This window comes from Acipenser ruthenus, chromosome 14 (genome assembly GCF_902713425.1).
Source record: "Acipenser ruthenus chromosome 14, fAciRut3.2 maternal haplotype, whole genome shotgun sequence".
In the NCBI taxonomy this organism is placed as follows: domain Eukaryota; kingdom Metazoa; phylum Chordata; class Actinopteri; order Acipenseriformes; family Acipenseridae; genus Acipenser; species Acipenser ruthenus.
The window spans coordinates 12,254,606-12,278,603 of NC_081202.1; the positions used below are offsets into that span (position 1 = coordinate 12,254,606).

The 23,998-nt window shown below is 36.8% G+C and overlaps 2 protein-coding genes across 3 annotated transcripts; one reads left to right on the forward strand and one right to left on the reverse strand.

Moving 5' to 3' along the window:
• Positions 1–8,836: 8,836 nt before the first annotated feature.
• gtf3c6 (general transcription factor IIIC, polypeptide 6, alpha) lies at positions 8,837–12,728 on the reverse strand. Of its 2 annotated transcripts, none has more exons than XM_034032547.2 (6): positions 12,577–12,728; positions 11,368–11,448; positions 10,933–10,996; positions 10,607–10,651; positions 10,237–10,347; positions 8,837–10,124 (listed from the first exon to the last, which is right to left on the reverse strand). In XM_034032547.2, the coding sequence occupies exons 1-6, from the start codon at positions 12,598–12,600 to the stop codon at positions 9,862–9,864; spliced, it is 588 nt and encodes a 195-aa protein (XP_033888438.1). In that variant the 5' UTR covers positions 12,601–12,728; the 3' UTR covers positions 8,837–9,861. The 2 variants fall into 2 exon arrangements, with proteins under 2 accessions (XP_033888438.1, XP_033888439.1); XM_034032548.3 differs by having other exon boundaries at positions 11,368–11,442; positions 12,577–12,703.
• Positions 11,682–18,916, forward strand: LOC117419615 (fascin-3-like). Its single transcript, XM_034032545.3, has 6 exons — positions 11,682–12,110; positions 15,354–16,056; positions 16,730–16,848; positions 17,658–17,817; positions 17,948–18,118; positions 18,364–18,916. The coding sequence occupies exons 1-6, from the start codon at positions 11,877–11,879 to the stop codon at positions 18,567–18,569; spliced, it is 1,593 nt and encodes a 530-aa protein (XP_033888436.3). The 5' UTR covers positions 11,682–11,876; the 3' UTR covers positions 18,570–18,916.
• Positions 18,917–23,998: the final 5,082 nt, after the last annotated feature.

The following is a 23,998-nucleotide window of genomic DNA, read 5'->3' on the forward strand; positions in this document are numbered from 1 at the left end:
TTTGGTTTTTAGATAACGTCCCAAATTCTGGACCGCTTTGGTTTTTTGATAAAGTCGCAAATTCTGGGACGCTTTGGTTTTTAGATAATATCCCAAATTCTGTGGCCGCTTTAGTTTTTAAATAACGTCCCGAATTCTGTGCCGATTTGGTTTGCAGATAACGTCCCAATTTCTGGGCCGCTCTGGTTTTTAGATAACGTCCCGAGTTCTGCATTTTCGAATTTAGGCCAGTTTTTGAGATATTTGGCTTAGCTGACAGCCGAGTTTCTAAGTCATGCATGCACAGTTTACCATAAACTGGACCGTTAATTCATTTAAGAGTAACCCTTAGTACATGAATCAAAGTTAATGTATTTTTTACTCTCCCCAGAAAACATTTAGGAACATGGTATACCCAAAAAAAAAAAAAAAAAAAAAAAAAGGACATCTCATTTGCTTATGTAATGTCCATCAATATATAGTGAGGCGTAGGGGTTTATCAGAACTTCTGGGTTTAAGAGACCAGTGCCCTTCAACAACTTCAAATAAATCCTATTGTATCGTATTAGTCAACATTTCCCTTATCTATTCCTGATAGTTTATACAGGTCAGGGGTTTTCAACCTTTTTTTGAAACTGTACCCCTTCTATCTGGAGGTTTCAGCTCGAGTACCCCTTTACAATTTTCGCTCAACTGAACGGTACCTCATTTACAATAAAATGGAGAATAACCTGATGACCCCCCCCCCCCCCCCCCCCTCCCTGTTTATTTAATACATTTGGGTGACAAACTGCTGGTTTAGGGCAGAACAACAAACAGTAGGCTTAATTCTTAAAACTTTTAATTACAAGTATTTGGATGCAAAGAATTAAAAAGACAAGTATTGGGTTAGGAGCACACCTATTTTTTTGTAACTTTGACGGCCTTTTTTAAATTTTGACAGCCTTTTTAAAATTCTGACAGCCTTTTGTAAAACTTTTGATACCCAGCATACACTGCAATACCCAGCAAAGTTATACACTGGTATTCTGATAGCACAGCAATTCAAATGAAGTTCGTAATTGGTTGTGTTCCTCAAATACACAATAAAAAGTGATATTTATGGGGTATACAGTTATACAGTGATACAGTGGTTTCGGACATCTAAGAACAGGTACTGCGAGCATCTGGATTCATACCCAGAGGTACTCTGTAGCCTCCTGGGACATTCACAGCTTGTTTGACACCCTGTTGTAGTTGCCCATTTCTGCATATAAAGCAAAATGCTGTTTGTCAATCTCTCTTTTTTCTTATAAATCAGTCTTTGCAGGAATCATTCCAAAAACACTTGAATCAGTTAGGGACTACCAGTCTGACACTACAGGCCTTTAAATTGCAGTACCAATTTGCAACTTGCTAAGTGGTTGCGTTCCTCAAATTTGCACTGCAAAGTGATATTTTAAAGAATAGGGTATATAGTGCTTTTTTTCGCCTCTGCTCGCTTTTGGTGCAAGACTATGCTCTGATACACTCAAGCTGATACTGTGATCACAAAACACTTGGAATGGACTTAAAGTGGTGCTTCTGTTGCATAAATACACTACAAATGAGCACTTTTCAGGTCTTATATATAATGGACATTTTTTGTATATATTTTGCTATAGGAAATCGCGGTCGGGGGGGGGGGGGTCCTCCTGTCGTACCCCATGAGTCCACAAATCCTGGGCCAACAAACTCGCTAGTACTCTCTTTAGATGCACAACAGTCTTAGCTAAAGAAAATGGGTTCCTTCGAGTTAGTACGACCCACGACCTCCATTGGCCAAGCCTTACCCCGATGGTGTTTTTATAATGGGATTTGCCATAGGGAAGGGGGTGGTCTCTTATCGTACCCGTATCTCCACGACCCCTGGGCCAACGAACTCAGAAGGGCACTCTTTGCGTGCACAAGAGTCTTAGCTAAAGAAAGACGTCGGCCACGGGTTCATACGCCACCCCACCGCCAGATGGTGGGTGTTGCCCCAAAGGGGTTTTATAATGGGATTTCCCATAGACATTTTTCAGGGTGCTACATCTCGGGTTCCGGGGGTCCCCAAGACTTGAAAATAGATACGGAGGTCCACCTCGGGGCCCCTGTCGATCCCTCCAAGCGACGTGTCTCCAGCTAGAAAGGACACCAGTTTAGACTTTTTTTGCCAACCTGGAGCTCAAAAGCTATTGGAAATGCAACCTTGACATGCTATCATGCTGAAAATGTGTACATTTGTTGAAAATGTAGCATTTGAAAACGGATGGCTCCCTGTGAAAGAGGGCCCCCAGACATGACCCTAGGAAGTTCAACCTGGTTTCTAGGCCCCAGGGTCATGGAGATATGACCCCGAAAAGGGTAGTTTTTGGACATTTTTGACAGGGCGTATCTCGGGTTCTGTGGGGGTTAGGAACTTGATTTTTTTGGGGGGGCGGGGCGGGGCCCCATGGGGGAGTCACCATTTTCATGGTTCAGATGCCAGGACGGCTTGGCAAAGTGAATTTTTTCGTCATGACATGAGTTTTTGGGTGAACCACCACAACGTTTTAGGGGGTGGTTTGGGGTGCTCCCCTGAGTCTATATCACTTTGAATGGTGATATAGACTCAGGGGAGGGGCGGGGAAAAGACTGGGAAGGGTAGGGTAAAAGAAAAATTACTACAATCATTTATTTTCACTTTCGACTCCCAGTCTCCTTTAACTCACTTTATGATTTTATTTTGTGATTATTTAATTATTGTCAAAATAAACGGCCTTCATCTACTCACAGTTGCAGTCTCATTTCTGTCCAAAAAGAACCTGAAACACTACAATATATTGATGGACGTTACATAAATGAGATGTCCTTTTTTCGGAATACCATGTTCCTTCCCAAAAATATGTTTTAATATTAGCCTTTAATAAAGTAAAACGACTGCTTTAATTAATTTTCATGTATCTATTTCAGCGCAATGTAGTTTCTTCATGTAATAAGAAATACGTTTTTTTTAATTTACATTTTATTTCTGTTTTTTCATAATAAAAAACAAAACAAAACAAAAAAAAAAACGATTTCTGGGGAGAGTAAAAAAATACATTAGCTTTGATTCATGTACTAAGGGTTACTCTCAAATGAATTCACGATACAGTTTACGGTAAACTGTGCATGGATGACTTAAAAACTCGGCTGTCCGCTGAGTCCCCAAAACTGGGCTGAATTCGAAAATGCAAAGCGGCCCAGAATTTGGGACGTTATCTAAAAACCAAAGGGTCCCAGAATTTGGGACGTTATCTAAAAACCAAAGCGGTCCAGAATTTGGGACGTTATCTAAAAACCAAAGCGGTCCAGAATTTGGGACGTTATCTAAAAACCAAAGCGGCCCAGAATTTGGGACATTATCTGAAAAGCAAAGCGGCCCAGAATTTGCGACGTAAATGAAAACAGGGGCAGTCTATATGTAAAACTGTGATTACATTAGAGATAAACTAATGTATCCTCTAACAAAACTGCAATAGTGTATACATTTTATATTAAAATATATCGCAAAAACTATTATAGATATATGCTACTTGAAAGAAAAAAAGTACACCACCACAGAAAGCCAATTCTTACATTTGTGCATAACATGATAATTAATATAAAGTAATCACCCATAGTTTGTTATATCAGTACAGCATAACACCACATTATATTTTAATGGTAAGGTTGTGGAAAGCAGATCACTCTCTCTCTGATCACAATGTTAAAAATGCCTGCAAGCTTTTCCACTCGTGTGACGACATACTCATGTGACAGACATGGACCAATCAAAACGCGAGACTGTTATGCGGTTCCTTCCCAAAAACCGGGACAGTATCATACCTCGTTTGGGAAGTTCCCAGTCATTCTTTTTACTGGAACATTAACCTTGCCCAATTTGCAGTAAAGTTCGAGATATTGGTATTTTATTGTGTTTTAACCGGTGCCTAAGTTACAGATTTAAAAACACGTGTCTTTGATACCGTTTTGTTTCATATGCAACCAAATGTTATTTTAATTTAGATTACAATGAATGGGAATATAGCCATACGAGTTCGAAAGCAATTTGGGCGCTATCCATTTATCAACATTATGTATGCCAAACTACTGTGACACATACCATGACCAGCTATTCAATTACCACGCCCGACCATTAGCTTTTACTTTATTGATGTCCAAATGGACACCGTATTACCGGCGGACCGAGTTAATACCGAGCGTTTTCTTTGCAGGGAAATTTCCTAATCACAAGTGTGAATTTGGGTAAATTGTGAATGTGTGTGCTCTTAAATTTAGTGTCAATGGAAATGATGATTTCCATATTTAACTACTTAATAAATCAATGGTGATGCAGTTTTAAATTACATAAATATCTTATAAATCCTGGTTATCAAGATCTGAAGTAAACAATAATAATTAAGATAATCAAGATATTTGATACATCACTCTACAAACGCTACTGTCAGAAATTAAACCCCACACTCCAGCACAATAGCTCACTGTTCGCTGGTGTCCTTACTGACCTCACATTTCTTGTCATAACACTGAAGTGATAACCAAGAGAAATTTGAGTCACTTATTGGCAAGTAAAACATAACAAGTCTTCATTATTATATACTATCCCTTTTATTTTGCACGGATGAATAGAACTTTTATCCTAACGACATATACTTATTTAATCAACAGGTGTGCAGTAATTCAGTTTGAACAATCAAATATTCCTCATACATCACAAAAACATATTAGTGGTCCAAAACAGTCTTAGTAGGACAGACTTTAAATCAACATGCACGTCTTCTTTTATGATTCACCAGGTAGAATTATTTAAAGAAAAAGGTATGTCTGAGTAAAGTTATTTTTTTCAAGAGAACTGTCTGAAAAGAAAGTTATCTATTTTCTGTCAGTCCCGTTGGTGTTTTGCCAACATAAACAAGTGCAGATGCCACATGCTAAGGGATAAACTCATTTGTGCTTTTTAACTTTCATCTAGACCTCAGACAGAACACACTAGCTGTACAACTGGAATTTTACTCAATGGAATTTAATTACTTTTTAGACTGGTGGTTGGAGGTTTGAGGGGATCAGTTCAGACTCCTACTCTCTGATGGCAGCTTTTAGCAAGGCTGAGATGTTAGGAAAGGACACCTATGCCAGGTAATACCCATGGCTCCTATTTATCATTAACAGTACTAAGTATCCTCACAAATGTCTCTACACATACTGGCACAGTGTTAAAATGGCATATTTTTCTTCAGTGGACATACTAGGAATTGAAATCCACACATCTTGCCATTGCCCTTTACAAGGGAATACTACCTATTAGCTGAGTTGATTTGATATTGCTAGTAATAAATAGTTTACTAAATTTACTAAATATTTAAAATTGTTTATCTTAGTAATATTGTATCAATGTTTGCTTATCTACTAATAATTCAAAACATTGTCAAAACCTAATCTCTGATCTACAGTGTCTATAGAAAATCTACACCCCCTTGAACTTTTATCACATTTTGTTGTGTCAGTGCCTCAGAGTTTCATGCATTTAAATGATGATTTTTTTCCACTTTTCTACACACCATACTCCACACTGTTAAGGTGAAAAAAGTTTTTATTGAGAAAAAAATTATATATTAAAAATACAAAACTGAAAGATCATAATTGGATAAGTCTCGACCCCCCTGAGTTAATACTTGGTGGAAGCACCTTTGGCAGCAATTATAGCTGTGAGTCTGTTGGGATAGGTCTCTATCAACTTTGCACACCTAGATTTGGCAATATTTGACCATTCTTCTATACAAAACTGTTCAAGCTCTGTCAAGTTCCTTGGGGAGCGCTGATGGACAGCAATCTTCAAGTTATGCCATAAATTTTCGATTGGATTTAGGTCGGGGCTCTGACTGGGCCACTCAAGGACATTTACCTTTTTGTTTCTTAGCCATTCCAGTGTAGCTTTTGCTGTGTGCTTTGGGTCGTTGTCATGCTTAAAGGTGAACCTCCGTCCCAGTTTCAGCTTTCTTGCAGAGGGCAGCAGGTTTTCCTCAAGGACTTCTCTGTACTTTGCTCCATTCATTTTCCTTTCTATCCTGACAAGTGCCCCAGTCCCTGCCGATGAGAAACATCCCCATAACATGATGCTGCCACCACCATGCTTCACAGTAGGGATGGTGTTCTTTGGGTGATGCACTGTTCTGGGTTTGCGCCAAACATAACGCTTTGCATTTAGGCCAAAAAGTTCCATTTTAGTTTCGTCAGACCACAAAACTTTTAGCCACATGGCTACAGAATCTTTCAGAGTTTTTCAATGTGGGCTTTCTTGAGTAATGGCTTCCTTCTTGCCACCCTACCATACAGGCCAGATTTGTGGAGTGCTTGGGATATTGTTGTCACATGCACACTTTGACCAGTCTTGGCCATAAAAGCCTGTAGCTCTTGCAAAGTTGCCATTGGCCTCTTGGTAGCCTCTCTGATCAGTCTCCTTCTTGCTCAGTCATCCAGTTTGGAGGGACGGTCTGATCTAGGTAGGGTCTTGGTGGTGCCATACACCTTCCACTTCTTAATAATCGTCTTGACCGTGCTCCAAGGGATATTCAAGGCCTTTGAAATTTTTTTATACCCATCCCCTGATCTGTGTCTTTCAACAACTTTGTCCCGGAGTTCTTTTGAAAGCGCCTTGGTGCTCTTGGTTGAGTCTTTGCTTTGAAATGCACTACCCAGCAGAGGGAACCTACAGGAACTGCTGAATTTATCCTGAAATCATGTGAATCACTACAATTTAACACAGGTGGAGGCCACTTAACTTGGTGTGTGATTTTGAAGGCGATTGGTTATACCTGAGCTAATTTAGGATTGCTATTACAAGGGGGGTGGACACTTATCCAACCAAGCTATTTCCGTTTTTATTTTTAATTAATTTTCTACAAATTTCTAGAATATTTTTTTCACTTGGAAGTTGTGGGATAGGATGTGTAGATAAATGAAAAAAAAAACCTATTTTAATGCATTTTAATTCCAGGCTATAAGGCAACAAAAGGTGAAAATTTTGTAGGCACTGTATTTCATTAAAGTCGGAAAGTAAAGGTCTGACTATGACATTAGGGTCAATACCCCAAGTGTCGGGTGACCCTAATTCATAAAGCAGAAAGGACTATTTTTGCATTGCATATAAAAGAGTATGGTTTGCACATTTATCGTAGAAGTTGATAAATGGGATTCAAGTCATACCTAAGCAATACTTTCTAGCATAAAGACACATGTAATAACTACTGGGCCTTCAGCACCAACACCAACAAATGACTTCCTCAGTGCTCAAGAATCCTGCTCTCAACTGGAGTTGGTGGCACACAAATTTAGAAAGCCTGTGGGGGCTTGGTGGGGTTTGCAGTTGCACTGAGCTTTTATAGGCCAGATAACATTGTGATCAGTGAAAAACCCAGATAGGCAGTGGTCTCAGATGTACAAAAAGTGATGATTCTTTTAGGAAATAACCTCTTCGCCAGCAACACATGCTTTCAGTATTTAGTTCACACTTTTAGCCTGCTTCCAACATTTTGGAAAGTAAAGATAACAAGCTTATGGGAAATAATCACACTCAATCATGGACACATTTTAGCTGTATTTTTATACTGGCAGAAGACATTTATATAAACCTATTGATGTTAAAAAAGTAACCTTTTCTTCTATTGAAAAACTTTTGACGCCACAATTTACAAAATTGTAAATTCCCAGAACAGCCTTTCACTGCTCCAAAGCTGCTTACTAATTAGCCTTGAACATGAAAATGAAAATAACTTGGGTCAGAGGTCAGCATACTCTAGTGTAGACAACCCCACATGTCCTGAGCCTGTACTTTCAGTAGTAATGCACTTCATGTTCTAATTTTAAACTTGACCTTCAGTCCTGACTGACTGGTCAGAAGTCTTTAGTAACAACTAGCTTGGAGTAACTGCTTCTTCCCAGAATTAAATGTGCCTCTAGGGAAGTCCAAGCCCCGGATGGGGAAATTAACGCAGCATTTTTTAGATTTATTCTTACATTAATCCTATTGCTACCTGCCCCCCCATTAGAATGAATTTACTTTTCACTTATCATAATTTGTTATTAGCCACAGCCATGTGACAACATATTTGGGGGTTTTTACATTGAGTACCATAGCTTATTTTGTTGTTGCAAAGAAACACTCTTTTATGTAGAGAAATGCAATAATTATTTAGATACGGTTTAAATGTTGCTCCTTTGATTTATTTATTTATTTGATTAGCTGTATTTAAACATTGCAGACCTAGATACAAGACTTGGAAAGATAACTCCACTTAAAACAGCAGACCACTCTAGTAATATATTATAGGAAAGATAACTGTGCAAACTAGTTTGATGATTGTGCTCATTTGCATATGTTCCATTCAAAGCTTGATGGTTCCTGGAATCATTTGCTATTAGTTGTTGGTGCTCTGTCTGAGCAGGTGTTCCAATCTCTTTACCACATCACACCCACTGAACTCAATCGCCTCGAGTACTGTCTGACCTTCTACCTAGTTTCTACAGTTGTACAGAACATACACAATTCTGCATTCAAATACAACCAATGAATCATTGGTTTAAAATGAAATCAACTGTAATTTTCAACTGTAATTCAACTAATATGTCTATATATATATATATATATATATATATATATATATATATATATATATATATATATATATATTCTTAAAATATGATTGTGTAAGATTATCAAAGTTATATAAGCTCAATGTCACATATTTGTAAGCATAACTACAGACCATCTGATATATCTTTTTATATACTAATCAGATTCTCCCTTATTTACTATACGTGTTGCTACTAAAACAATAGATGGACAAAATCAAGCTTTATTCACAAAATAAAAAAATGGAAATTTTTAAATGTACAGTAGGACTGGACTGGCTCTTAAGAGTTCATCACAGAATCACAAAAAGTAACCAAGGGTTTTAAACCACTTGTCAGTTATCATTTAAAACATTCATGCAGTTGAACATTTAGAATAGATGTGGCTGTATTTGATCTTGTATTACTGCTGGAACCCACTGAACTCCCACATAACTCCATTATGTGTTCCAATTCTCAACTCAACAGAGTAGAGTCCAAAGCTGTAAAATTATCAAAACCCAGCTCAATTATTGAAGGTCATTTTCATTATCCTGCAGGCTGCACAAAAGCATGGACTAAAAATAATGTATACTGGAAGAAAAATACATATTAATTTACAAACTTAAAGTTTATTATTAGATCCTACTGATTGAGAAAACAAACCTTAACAGAAATACTTAATAATGTTCACCAGTTAGGCCCAGGGATATAAATTCTACAAATGCCTTTTCTGTATGTGCTGTGAAAAAGTAGGAGAGGGAGTGCTTTCCTGAAAGCCTCTCAGAAATTCAAAAACAGTGAACCCAACAACCCCAACCCCGCCACCCCATCCCCACCCCTCAGAGGGCAGAACACTGACAAAACTGTTTATTTTCCTGAAAAGGATTAGTTTAATTCTGAGATTCCAGTACAGCATTTGGCAACAAACCACTTAAGCAACAATTGCCGCTGGTGCACCTGGTACACCCTGAAAGCATAAACGAATGAAGACACGATACAGGACATTATAATGACTGTTCAGGAACCAAGACATAAAACACATTAGAGTAACTTTTGTATTCCCAGTGAAGCATCAGTATTCTGTGCCGTCTTGACTACAAAACACATTTGGTCTGACTGTTAGAGAGCAACAGGTTAGGGAAAGAATGTGAGAAATGGTATTTACAAAACACATTAGTCAGTCGTGTGAAGGACTGCCCATTAACACTATTTTGATGTGTTCAAGTACTGTATGCAACAACAGAAAGCCTGTCACTTTAGAGGACCACATGCAACAGGATCTGTTATGCCAGTGTCAGGTTCAGGTTGTTCACAGGCCGAAGTATCCGCATCAGTGGCAGAGCAGTTCGTTTCTTGACTGAGGTCGACAGGCTCCGAGTCACTGACCTCACCTTCAGAGGCAGAGCTGAGGCGTGTTTCTTCCACCACTTCTTTGGACTTTGGAAGAAAACTGCAGATCATATTGGGGCGGCCTGAAAAATCTCCATCACTTAACTGGAGTACTTCTATGCCCCCTGTGTGAAACACAATTGTATGTAATTTATTAAGGAGAATATTGAGAGAGGTCTGACATGAGCAGTCTTTAAATAATTAAATATTGAAAACTAGATTTAAAATCTAACTAACCTGAGCCCTCCTCCCCTTCTTTCTTCTCAGACAGAAACGTCCGCTTCATCATCAGTTTCTTCACTGTATGACATTTATATTTTAATTGGGGCTTTACTTCGGACTCCAGATCTAAAACAGAAGACCTCTGTTAGGAAATAATGCACTGTTAAATATTAGGTATGTGTCTATTGGTATGGACTAGCATCTAACAGTGACATCGGCCAGGTGGAATGGAACTGAAGCAGCAGCAGCAAGTTAAACCCACAATTTTTCACATCAACCCATGGTTTTCACATTAAGCCTGCACTGGCTTGGTAGGAATATTAGATTTGTATGAATGCATTATTAACCAGTTATTGAACACATTAACAACAAACACGGAACATACCATGATCTGCATTTTCTTCAAATATGACACATGTTCCTAGAGCATCTGTTGATCGAAAAAGGGTAAGACAAATTGTTACAGAGATGAAAATGTGAGTCAAAATATTGCTGTAATAATATAAAGGAAAAAAAGATTGTGCTGTAAAAGACAACACATACACTTCATGCCAGTGAAGAATTATTATTATTTTTTTTTTTAATCAAACAAAGTTCAGCAAAGGTGCTGATGTACTGGCATCTGGTCTTATCAACAAATCCCCCAGGGACAAAAACAGCATTTGGGTCAAAATTAGGGGAGACCTACATATTTAATACATAAAAACTCACCTTCATATTCTCCAGCAAACACATATCTGCCCACCTGCATTACAGGCTGCTCAGTGTCTATTCCCTAAAAATAAAATTAAGGAAGAAAAGAAAAATGGATACTATGTTTTAATTCTTCTGCCTTCACAGACTACAAGATACATGCACTGGGTATTGAACTACTCACAATATGCCAATCTAAAGACACAAATGTTGTTTGCTGGTTTTGTTTTTATATAAGAGTAAAGTACTGTATACACTAAACTATCTTTGTTAATACATTTCATATATACTGTAGTTTTAAAGGAATACTTTATTTTCTCAGACTTTTGCTAAATATTTAATATACTATGTGTGTACAGTATTATCCAATTATATGTGCTCATAAATATAATTTATAACTGTTTCAGCACATACAAACCAATTAAAAAAACAAAAATAAACAAAAAAACTTACCACTATCTTGCACTTGTCCACGCATTTTGTTAAATAGTCTGAGTCGATGATTCCCGACAGCTCAACCACCACAAGCTGGTCCTTAAAAACACAATATTTGTTGGTAATAAAGGTGAGATGGTGCTATTTCATCACCCTTTTTAAATTGTAATATTTCATACATTTAAAACATGTTACTGAAAATGTATATTAAAGCAGAGACTAAAGTTTCAAATGAACCAGAACTTTGAGCAAGACAGGTAAGCATTTATTCTACCAGTTATTTAAAAAAGGCTACTATCCAACCCCCTCCCTAAATTAATGTTGGACTATTCCACCCCTCCCCGACACAGATGTGGGCTGTATACGTTGTCCAATCAAAAAAGGCTTGGTGTACGATTGCGTAACAAAACTGGGTCTCATTCACATAGGTATACGAGTGTATTAGGGTGATTTGCCCCATTACATTAACCAATTAGAAATTTAGATATCGATTACAAAGAAGATACACAACATATATATTTTTTTGTATGTGGAAAAACTGCATTGATAATCATTTCTTGTGTTTTGACCATGAAGGTTCAAATGCACTACAGGGAGGTGCACTATACAGACATATAAGTGCGCCATCACCCCGACAGTACCAACATGTATGTCATTTATGTTTCATTGGATTATGTGGCAGAATAACCCACCTCACCCCTTCAAGAAGTGCTCAACCATGCTTGGAGAAACATCTAATGTCGCCTGACTTTACCTACAATGTACGTACCTATGAATATTTGTATTCATTTACTATAATAATACTGATAAAATAACCGTATGAGAAATTAACAATTATATTTGGAGTCATCGCTTTAACATAATATAAACTACTGTATCTGCGCGGTTTGCGATAGCCGTGCAATTTACATTTTACATACAGATTGTACAATACGGCGCTAGTTGTATCGCCCGTATTAAAATTCTAGTGTAGAACAGCTTCCCACGACATTTCATCAAACACATTTAAGTTGATTTCAGTATCATTCAAAATATATTAAAATTAGCTTAAAAAAAATACAGTATGCAAAAAAAACGAAAACAAAAAAACGAACGTTGGGTAACAACTTTCTGATACGAAACCGATCAGCAATCTTCTCTGCGAGGTGGTACAAAAAAGCGAACCTGTCTGAACTAAACAGATATATGTATAAACAGTTATTGACTAATAATAAAGTCTCCCCACACCTCTTCTTCCCATTCATCATCCATGTCTATTTAATTTCGATGAGCATTCGCCCACACTGCTACAACAAGGGCGCCGCCATTTATGAGTGGTCAGTCAACAGAAACACTGACTGATTAATAGAACAGGCGTCTGTAATCAATCTCAGAGCAGTCTTTTTTCTGATAAAGACGACGAGCGCCACCAACAGTATATGTTTTTTAAAACACATTTTGATGTTATTCGCCGACCTGAGCTCCTTTTACAATCATTATATTTTTTTGCATTCGAGTGCCCATTTCCCATTGCCTTCTTAGCCACTGATTAATTTATTATAAGAACATAAGAAAGTTTACAAACGACAGGAGGCCATTCAGCCTATCTTGCTCGTTTGGTTGTTAGTAGCTTATTGATCCCAGAATCTCATCAAGCAGCTTCTTGAAGGATCCCAGGGTTTCAGCTTCAACAACATTACTGGGGAGTTGGTTCCAGACCCTCACAATTCTCTGTGTAAAAAAGTGCCTCCTATTTTCTGTTCTGAATGCCCCTTTATCTAATCTCCATTTGTGACCCCTGGTCCTTGTTTCTTTTTTCAAGTCAAAAAAGTCCCCTGGGTCGACATTGTCTATACCTTTTAGGATTTTGAATGTTTGAATCAGATCGCCGCGTAGTCTTCTTTGCTCAAGACTGAATAGATTCAATTCTTTTAGCCTGTCTGCATACGACATGCCTAAACCCGGGATAATTCTGGTTGCTCTTCTTTGCACTCTTTCTAGAGCAGCAATATCCTTTGTAACGAGGTGACCAGAACTGAACACAATATTCTAGGTGAGGTCTTACTAATGTATGCAGTCTCACGTGAATTATTTTTTATTCTTCTTTCAGCTTCATAAAATGGACAGTATATAAAGAAATGTTTCATATCCTCTCATTGTCTGCAATTCTGTTTATTATTATTATTATTATTATTATTATTATTATTATTATTATTATTATTAGTAGTAGTAGTCGTAGTCGTAGTAGTAGTCGTGGTAGTCGTAGTCGTAGTTGTAGTCGTAGTTGTAGTTTTAACTTGTTTACAGGTGAAGCGCGTTCTCCACGGATGCGGCGGGCCAGCTGGATGTATTTGGGCATGATGGTAACCCTCTTGGCGTGAATAGCACACAGGTTGGCATCCTCAAATAAACCGACCAAGTAATCCTCGCTCGCCTCCTGCAGCGCCATAACAGCGGAGCTGGAAGCTCAGATCAGTCTTGAAATCCTGGGCGATTTGCCTGACAAGACGCTGGAAAGGTAGTTGCGGATCAGCAGCTCAGTAGATTTCTGATAGCAACGGATCTCCCTCAGAGCCACAGTACCGGGCCTGTAGCGATGAGGGTTCTTCACGCCGCCAGTAGCAGGAGCGCTCTTTCGGGCAGCATTAATTGCTAACTGCTTCCTGGGCTCCTTTCTTCCGGTCGATTTATGAGCTGTTTGCTTGGTTCTTGCCATCTAACACACTCAGAACCTCACACAACTCAGAACTAGTAGTCGTAGTAGTCGTATTTAGGGAAGTGTCAAATTCTAACCTGGAAAAATAACATCCCTCCTCCCAAAACTGTGTTTTTGTATTTTTTGTTTGTTTGTTTTTGTTTTTTGATATAAAAGAAGCATCCTATGTTCTCTGACCCCGACCTGTTCTGCCAAACCTTTTAATATTGACCTTGATAAGACTTTCAATTTTTTTCCCCTGAGGAAATTTAATGTCAACACTTCTGTCCAGTGCACTTTCCTTCCCATGAAACATGCATGAACTGGGTTCCATGCCAACATTTTCCTTTTGCTTGATATCATCAGAGATTTGTATTATATCTAAAATAATATCAGTCCTGATGTTTAAATCTTCTTGTATAGCCTGTAGAGCACTCGAGAGAGAGTCCGTGTCAGATCAGTCCATAGACAGCTCTGCATTAAATGGGGCATATTTTCCTTGCATTTACTCCTATGTTTTAAAAAGAAAAACACCTGTTAGTTTACCATAAAACACGTATAGTTTGTAAATGTCTACACGAAACGACAACTCAAATAGCTAGTTTTAACTGGGTGTGAAGATAAGCGAAGTAACTAACCTATCACCCGGCTGATGTCATCCCCATGGTTTATGACATCGGCCAGGTGATGGTTTAGTAAAAATAACATCTGAAAAAAGCTCATAACTTTCAGTATAGTGCTGGTTGTATTTGGGTTTTTCTCTGCTGGTGCTTTAGTATTTGGATTTTAAGAATACGAGTTTGAGGACTTGACTATTGTATATTTCAACCCAAAGATGCCTGATTCAAATACCAACACTTTAAAAGTAGGGATTGTGAGTACATTCGGTAAATACCTTACTTCAGAGCATTATGCAAACTGTGTCACTGCTGCTGGACGTGAGATGAGAACAAACCAGGTGAATTATTAAAGACTAGGCTAACCTTTAAATGTATTTATTTTTGATTGATTACTTTTCAGATGAAAATAGATTTCTGTAGTTTTATTAAGTGTTGAATTTATAAAATAAAGTTTTGTAACAGGTTGTTTTGCTTGGGTGGTTTCACAAGATGCCTACAAAGTCTGTCGGTTTACAACAATGTAGGGAGTTATTCTGTACTGCATATGTTACAGGACTACCAATGTGCAGTATTTATTATAGACTAAACCAGACACTTACTTATTGCTTATTTATTATAAACAAAAGTTGATTGTGATGTATTGTGGAATCTGCTTGCACCTCTGTGCATATATGTGGCAAAGACTGTTTGTGTGTGTCTCTGTCTTGTAGATCTGGGATGTGGAGATTCAGTCTTTCAGAGGAAGCCATGTAGTGGTGGAGCTCAAAGGCTGTCGTGGATTGAGACTCATGGTTGATACAGATGGATCGGTAAACTGTGCTGCTTCATGTATAGAACCTCAAAACCTGTTTCTGCTGACATTCCATCCTAATGGGAAATGGAGCTTTAAATCCTTAGCGACCAGCACTCACTTAGAGGCTGATGGGGAAGATGTCATCTGTGTCTCTGAAAATGTTAGAGACGAGCACCTCTGGACCCCATGCTTAGCCATCCATTCCCATGTGGTTTTCTTCAATATTAGGAGCCATCTTTATTTGCAGGCGGATCCAGAAGAAGACAAAGTTTGGGCAGGCGCCACTTACCCTTTTAATGAACGCTGTGGTTTCATCATGTTGTTTGACAAAGACAAAGGGAAATACCATCTGAGAACAAGTGATGGTTTATATGTGTCTTCAGCAAAAAAGCTGGTCAGCAAACCCAGTGAAAAGACAGCCTTAACTCTTCATCTAAGACCTGGCTACCTGGCTTCTTTTTTTGATGATTGCGGAAGTCTCTTGTTCCCTCATGGGAGAAGTGGAGCTTTATTATCTGGAAATATCCATATTAATAAAGAAGAGTGGTTTGCGATCAAGAGAACCCCTTGTTTAATCACACTGAAGGCTCTGAATAAGAACTATGCAACAGTTATCTGTGGTAATTATAATGTCTATTTATAATTCATTTTTAGACAGTTATTCACTTTTTCTTTTCTAAAAGGAGTCAAAGCGTGTCAAAACGTGTTATGGACATTCATTAGCATAAATTCATAATCATGGTCATTCATGGTGACATTTATTTATGTGTTGTGGTGTGTGACTTGTAGGTGATTCCATATCAATGTCCTGATTTAAAAAATCTGAAAAAAAAACCTCAAACGGAAGGTCTCTGAGAAGGTCAGCCTGCAAAGTGCAACATCAATTTGCAAATGAGCAGATTTACATTTTCACATCAGAAGGTTTCTTATGAACCTCACTAACCATAATTTTTTTTTTTACTTTATTGCAACATGTCAACCATACGTATCCAAACATTTGACATGGAATTATTCAAAGTGGACATCAACCTTTTTTGTTTTTTTTATAGCCTTTAAACAAGAAGTCATTCAGTATATTATAATTGTGCGTGTAATGCTTAAATGCAGTAGGTTTATAGTATGGATACTGTCTGCTAGTATGCGATTGAAATGTAAATTAAGTATCAACTGCATGTCTATTCAGTGGACAAATATCAGCTCGGAAGTTTGGAATGGAGTCCTCAGAGTTCAGACTTTCAAAAGAAGTAATGCCTGGTAAACAGCCTTCAAAGCAATGTTTTTGTTTTTCCACAGGTGTTGAAGTGTATGCCAATACAAATAAACCTGATAGTCACTCACTATTTGAGTTGGAGGTAAACCCCAGGACAGAGCTGGTAAAGATTCAGACTCCTAAAGGCAGATACCTTACCCTGGTAATGAACATTTCTTATGTATTTTAATATTTTTCTTTTATTGTTTTTACCGATAGAAAACCCAATGAAGCTTAATGATGGTTCCATATTAGGTACTTTTCAATAGCCCTAATGACTAAGATCTGAAAAGAGGTATTGAAAGAGTAAGTAGTGTCAAATCACATTTTTTATACTGTCCCCTATGCTATGTTAAGGCACTATGGATATGAGCACAGCAGCTGCACTTCAGTTCTAGTTTACTATTATTTATTTAATGTTGGCGAGAACAGCCACTGTGTCTATATGTTTGTAAGCTCCAGCATCATCTAGTGTACAGCAGTGTATTGCCAGCAAAACAAAATGAAACTTGGAGCTAATCACTAGATGGTGCTTCTGGCTCTTACTTCTAAAGATGCTTTAGTTGATCTGTGTTAAATATAGCAAGCACCACCCAGAATGATAGCAAACATCCCAAAAAAGAAGGAGGTGGTGAGAAAGCAAAGAAAATTGAATGTGAAGCTCTTGTTCATAAAGTTATGCCAGCAGCCACTTTCAGTAATTCTTAATGGACTTGTGATTGGTTTCATGAGCCTTTTGCATAGTTTGAAACCCCTGGTAATATGTATTTACTAGAAGTAAAACCTCTTTGAGCAGATCGTTGCATACGATTCACAAACATGTGTCAGAGTTAGTGACGAGCTGTAGGTGGTAGATTGCTTTCAGGGTTGTTGGAATCCCAGACTGATCAGCAGGTGTCAGGTGTCAATATTATTGGTTATTGTATAAGCCACAACAAGGGCCTATGAACATGTTTTTCTGCCTTGCCTTAGAGAGGGAGTAACAGTGTGATAGCAGATGGCGACGGTGATGAGAGCAATTCCTTGTTTGAAGTGGAGTGGCGATACGGTAAAGTGTGTTTCCAAGCATCCAATGGAATGTACCTTACAGTTAAACCAATTGGACTTATCACAGCCAGTTCTCCTGATGTCGGTAAGATTTTCATATTGGCATTGTACTTTTTATGTACTGTACGTTTAAATGTAGAATTTGGACTGAGCAATGAAACCTAAACTAGTACGCCATCACCTAACTAAACCGTTTATTTTTTGTACCTTTTTAGGGCCAAATGAACAGTTTGTGGTACAGCTGGTGAATCGGCCCTTCTTGATCATCCGTGGTAAATATGGCTACGTTGGTAAATCTATCCACCATGCTGTTTTGCAGTGCAACTTACCAGAGCCCGATCAGATCAGTCTGACTGCCTGTAAGCATGGATTCTACCACTTTAAAGGTAAAGGAGAATTCGTAGACAAATCTGCTGCTAGATACCCAATGGTAGAATTCCATCATTTTTGAATTTTATGTCCAGTATTTTGAAGAAACATTATAATCACTAGAATAGCATTAAAAGCAATGCTATATGCCAGAATATAACAATGCTGTGTTGCAAACTGTTCAACTATTGCACTGGCATTCAACCTATACTTTTATCATAATGATACAAACAGTAATGTGATAAATGTTGTTTTTATGCAGGGTCAAATGGTAATTTCTGGACAATGACAGAAAACGATACATTTGAAGCCGATGGGAATGTCGTTCTGAATTTCTGCATTGAAATCCGGGGCATCAATCTGCTAGCAATCTTGGCTCCCAATGGCTGCTATCTACGTGGGGAAAACAGTGGAGTTCTCAGTGCCACTGGGCAGATAATCGATGAGAACTGTCTTTGGGAATTTTAAACAGTTACATGTAGGGAAGATGATGAAACCTAAAAGCTGTCTGAAATAAACCTACACATGTATTAATTAACCTAAGATATAATTATTTATTTATAATCCCAAATATTTGGTTTGCTTTTTTCATTTTTTTTTAAAATTCTGTCCTCCATGTGTAAATATTGATCCTAAAAAAGTGAAGTATAAGTTATTTATGGTTATGGTTAGGTCCATTTTTATTAATGCTTTTGTTTTTTTGATCCAAAATTAAAACTTTTATAAACCACTAGATGGTGTATCGTCATTGAAACAATATGCTCCAAAATAGCTGATGTATTGATTTGACACTATAAAGCAAGTCTACCTTTGAACTTTGAGTCATGTTTGTTTTCTTCAGAAAAATTGTTACCAACTATAAAGACAATAACTGTCGCTACAACCAAGAAAATGAATAGGTCATATGACAGCCATAGTCTTGATACCCAACTGACCCCAATATGGCTGCCATCTTAGGTCACAGGTCAAAGTGAAGGGTGTCATTGGATTTGGCCTAAGAAGTTTCCATTACAAATGTTATTTTTTTTCTAAAAAATTAACTTTTTTAAAAAGTTCCTCTTCCTCAGGGGACAGAATCCTAAACAAGAGTGTATCACGCAACACTGCCTGTTACACCTGTTGGTTTTAGACATGTTTAATTTCAGTATTTTAGAAACCATTACTGTCACTGTAATAATAGAAAAATGACTTACAAGCACACATTTAAATTGTTAAAATATCAAACAACTCGTTGTCCCTAAATACATATTTCTGTATATTGTGGCAGCAAGAAATCACACAGAACAGCATTTCACTTTTTTTTTTTTTTTAAATGTGTATTATTATTATTATTATTATTATTATTATTATTATTATTATTATTATTATTATTATTATTATTATTAGGACTGTAACATTATAATTGGAGCCCCGTGAAGTTTTTTTGTATAATTTTTCATTTTATTTTTCAAATATTTTGTTTTATCCACTAAACATGTTGTTTTATTTCGTTTTATTACAGATATACATCCATAAAATAACTCAAATAGATGTATATAAATAAAAACACAGAAAAATAATTCAGCTACCATAATTTCTCATTAAAGGCAGTAACGGTAACGTACGTGAAGTCCCCCACTCTCTTTAATTAACTGCCTATTTACAGCAAATACTGCCCATGCCCTCTATAAAAATACAATAAGATAAAATTATATATATATATATATATATATATATATATATATATATATATATATATATATATATATATATATATATATATATACTGCTCTATTATTTTGGGGCTATCATAATAATTGCACATACAGCAATCTACCTATTAAAAAAAAAAGAAGAATTGTATTTCAATCCTATTGCACTGAAGCACAGCTCCAGTACACAACAAGCTTGGAGTTTCTCAGTATTTAAACACTAAGCAAAGCAGATTCATTCATTCAAATTCATTCAAAACCAAAACAGCATTTGCTCCAGTGCAAGGTTTGCACCACTTAAAGCAAAGAGTTAGTATACTAATACAAGATACAAGCAAACAAGCCATATTTTCTCCAAAAGGAATAAACAGCTAATGCTTAACAATGGTATCTTTCAACTCCCATTCCAGCCAACGGTTGCAAAATCTGCACATCATTATTTTGTCACTGTCAGCTGCATACATCCCCTCATGCTCAAATTCTTTGTAGCGTTGTTTAATTGTTATGTGTGGTTTAGGCATTTTAGAAACAAATGTCTCTTCCATCAAAATTTTAATTCCACAAAGTGGTGATCGACTCGCTCCAAATTATACATTTGCGCAAGTGCTAGACAGAGTTTCTGTTTCCCTTCAGACCGCGTCTATGGTAATGGCTAAGCCTTGACAACTACAATTGCAAGTATTTATTTAAAGTATTTTTTGTATAAACCTCCCAATTTAAAAATGTCATACCATGTTTGCTTTATAATAATTTTTTGTTTTTATTTCTTTTTATTTTATTTTGTGTTATTTCGTAAATGTCGCTTTGACTAGCGTAATGTGTAGTCTATACATTATCTTTTGCAAATGTTTATAACTGACATGGTGGCAGTATTTGAATGATAGGCTACTTCTTTTGCATTAGCAGGTAAATCATGGTTCACCGTAGTCTTTTGATAACAAGTTAGTAGTATTTCGAGTTGCTCTTTGATGGCTGGAACTTTATTTCAGTGGATATAGGTCATGGTGATCTACTTTTTCATGTTAACTTATTTTACAGCCATGGCATGCTTGCTATTTCTGAGTGCTAAATTTAGAACATCTCTCCTGTCCAATACTAGGCCCTGAAGTTTGTGTCATGCTGCCTCATTATTGGCTGTGACAGTCATTGTCTGTTGACTCAGGTCATATCCACTGTCCTTTCACAAATCCTCAGCTCATTCAATATCTCTTACCATGACAGAATCAAGGGAGTTTGGTTTTTCATTTTAAAATGTTTCCATTTTTTTTGTTTGAAGTTTTTAAGACTTTTTTTAATATTAATGACAAGAAAAATTAATTGGGCTGAATTTCTAATAATAGCCGGGTCTGTAGACCAATAAAACACCAATAAAAACAGATGTCTCTGTCACTAAGAAAGAGAATGAAAAATGTAGGTCATTTGAATAAATTTGTTTTGCACTTCAGCTCTCCGGTGTTCACTTCCATGTAACCTCTGCTTAACCTTGTTTTCCTGAAAGAGGCAGGACTCAGGGCCACCGGTAAGAGGCTTTTCTAATTAAATCTCTCAGCAACTGTCACAAGCAGTCAGTCACCTGCAGATGAAGTTGTCAAGAGGGCCCTTAGCAACGAAACAACCTTCTCCGCACCAGATTCTCCCAGAGCGCATCGTCATCGTAACTAAGCTGGGGGTTTGAAAGCACCTGGCCAGGAGCTATGGGCAAAAGCAAAACAGCACCACAAACACAGTAACATCAATGGCAATGCAGATCCAGTTCTACTCGAACACTATGTTATTAATCAAACTCACACAAGGCATATATAGAATAGGAGAAAATGAGGTACACAACATAGGAGCTGGGTGGTTCTAGCTAGGATTGACTTTCACAATGTGAGGTACTTTAATTAATTTTGTATTTGTAATTGGTACCAAAAAAAACTACGCTGGAGCTTCAACATCTTAATGCAATTAGTTTAAACTATATATAGATAGACTGAACTCTAAAAATACATGCAAATAGTATTCAAAACGGGTAAATCGTGTGTTGCAACAAGCTTTATTTTCTATATGACATTTACTTTGTATAATCTGTGGGTATGTTTTAAGACTTGGAATAAGCTTATTTTCTGTTTAACATTTACTTTGTATAACGTGCGTATGTGTTTGAAAAACGCACTATTAAAATGATTCATTTGTAAAACCTCTGCTCTGTATGACTAGTTTGGGTGGTGCTGAGAACGTGGTTACATTTCGGGTAAGGAAGTAAGTTATGTGTAGGGCTCTTCATTTTTGTTTTTTAATTTTGGTTACGTGATGTCCCTTTAAAGTTATATTGAGCCGACTCTCTTAATTAAACTCTTGGAAAAGCGTTGATTGTGAAACAAGATCCATTTGTTTTTTTCTTCTGTAACATAAATGAGACTATGATTCTGTTTTAATGATAATGTAAAAAAAAAAAAAAAAAAAAAAAAAGGCAGCTCCTTATTTTTAATTCAAACCAAACACAAACAAGTTCAGTTAATTTGCTTTTCCTGGATTTAAAATGTTAATGACTCATTGCAAACATTTTATAACAGTTTTGCAAGTACTGTAAATCCATAAATATTTGCAAGCGTTTTATTATGCGTTTTTCATGTATGCAAAAAAAAACCCCAAACGTTTTTGTCACAAAATCAAATTCCACAAACAATACATATTTTGTATATTGCAACAGGTCGCCAACATTTCTGGAGCAAAATAGGTTTTATGGGTGTGATTCGCCAAATATTTATGGCTTTACAGTAATAGTACAGTAATAGTCCTCTTAATTATGATATAATTACATTAATTTAACTTCACTCCCTTTTTGTCTTCAGTTTGAATTAAAATTAAGGAGCTGCCTTTGTTTACATATCAATTAAACAGAATCATAATCTCAATCGAGTTACAAGAGTTTGATATGAGTCAGCTCAAAAAAAGGGACATCACGTCAAAAATAAAAACCAAAAACAATGAGCCCGGCATGTGTAACTTGCAGAGAAACCAGAAAGACTAAAGAAAAGAGCAGGCATGTCAGTCTCTGAAAGTCACCATACCAAAACAGCATCCGCACCCAGCAGTATCACAGCAAGCTGACACAGAGCCCATATAAGTCAGAAGTAGAGATTAGTTAATTGTGTTTCCTTACAACCAAAAGCATCATTCTAATTTGACAGCCATGGTAAATATTACGTTCGTTCTGTATTAGGTTATCAAGTTATAAACTAATATGTTTATAAGCTGTTACAGTTTGATAATATCCGTCATATAATTTAGACTATGATTCATTTTAATTGTTGGTAAAAAAAAAAAAAAAAAAGATGAACCTTACACTGAGTGATGGTCTATTTATTTTTGGTATACTGATATATTGTTATTTGATTTTAATTATCTCATAATAATGTTATAACTGCAATCTGTAATATGTTGTTGTAGAATATAATTTGACGAATGTATAATTACTGTTTACCATACTTTTAGTTGTACTATGTGTTACATATCAGTTAGATTAAAGACATACATAGATCAAAATTGGATAATTATTACAGATAATAAGAACTAATTATCGTATCAATAAAGATCCAACACGTTGCCTGTCTGGCTATGACTTTTCACAGCTTTTTGTAAAGCTGTGAGGGAAAGAACACCTTTACTATTGAGACCTGAAGGGTGTTTGGGGATATGAGATTCTGGAAACAACACTTAACAGGAGAACAGTAAATTGGAAATGAAGTGTTAAATATCTCTGCAAACCTCTGTGACTTCAGCTCTTGGGGTATTAAGAGTACCTGACATCATTGGTGTCACCCTTCTTGCATAAGGGAGAGATAAGGAACCGAGTACCTCTGACTGTGTCTATAATTCTTCTTTTTAATTGGTAACCAGGTTTTTCCATACATATAAGACCAGGTTATGGCAATCCCAAATACAGGATTTAACTAAAAACCCTCAATACTGATTTAGTGATACAGCTAACAGATAAAAATCTGCTGGAGAAGCAACGTAACAGTGTTTATGTAACTCCCTCTAAGGGACCCATTTTATGTCACTTTGGGATTTGCATTTGTTGGTCTCTCTCTCTGTGCAAATTATATCCTTCTCTCACACACACATGCACACCCACTCTGTTGTGATAAAGTGAGTGAGAGTGTTTTTTTCACATACTCCAGCCCCTTTTTTAAAATACTCCAATCCTCTTTATAAAGTGAC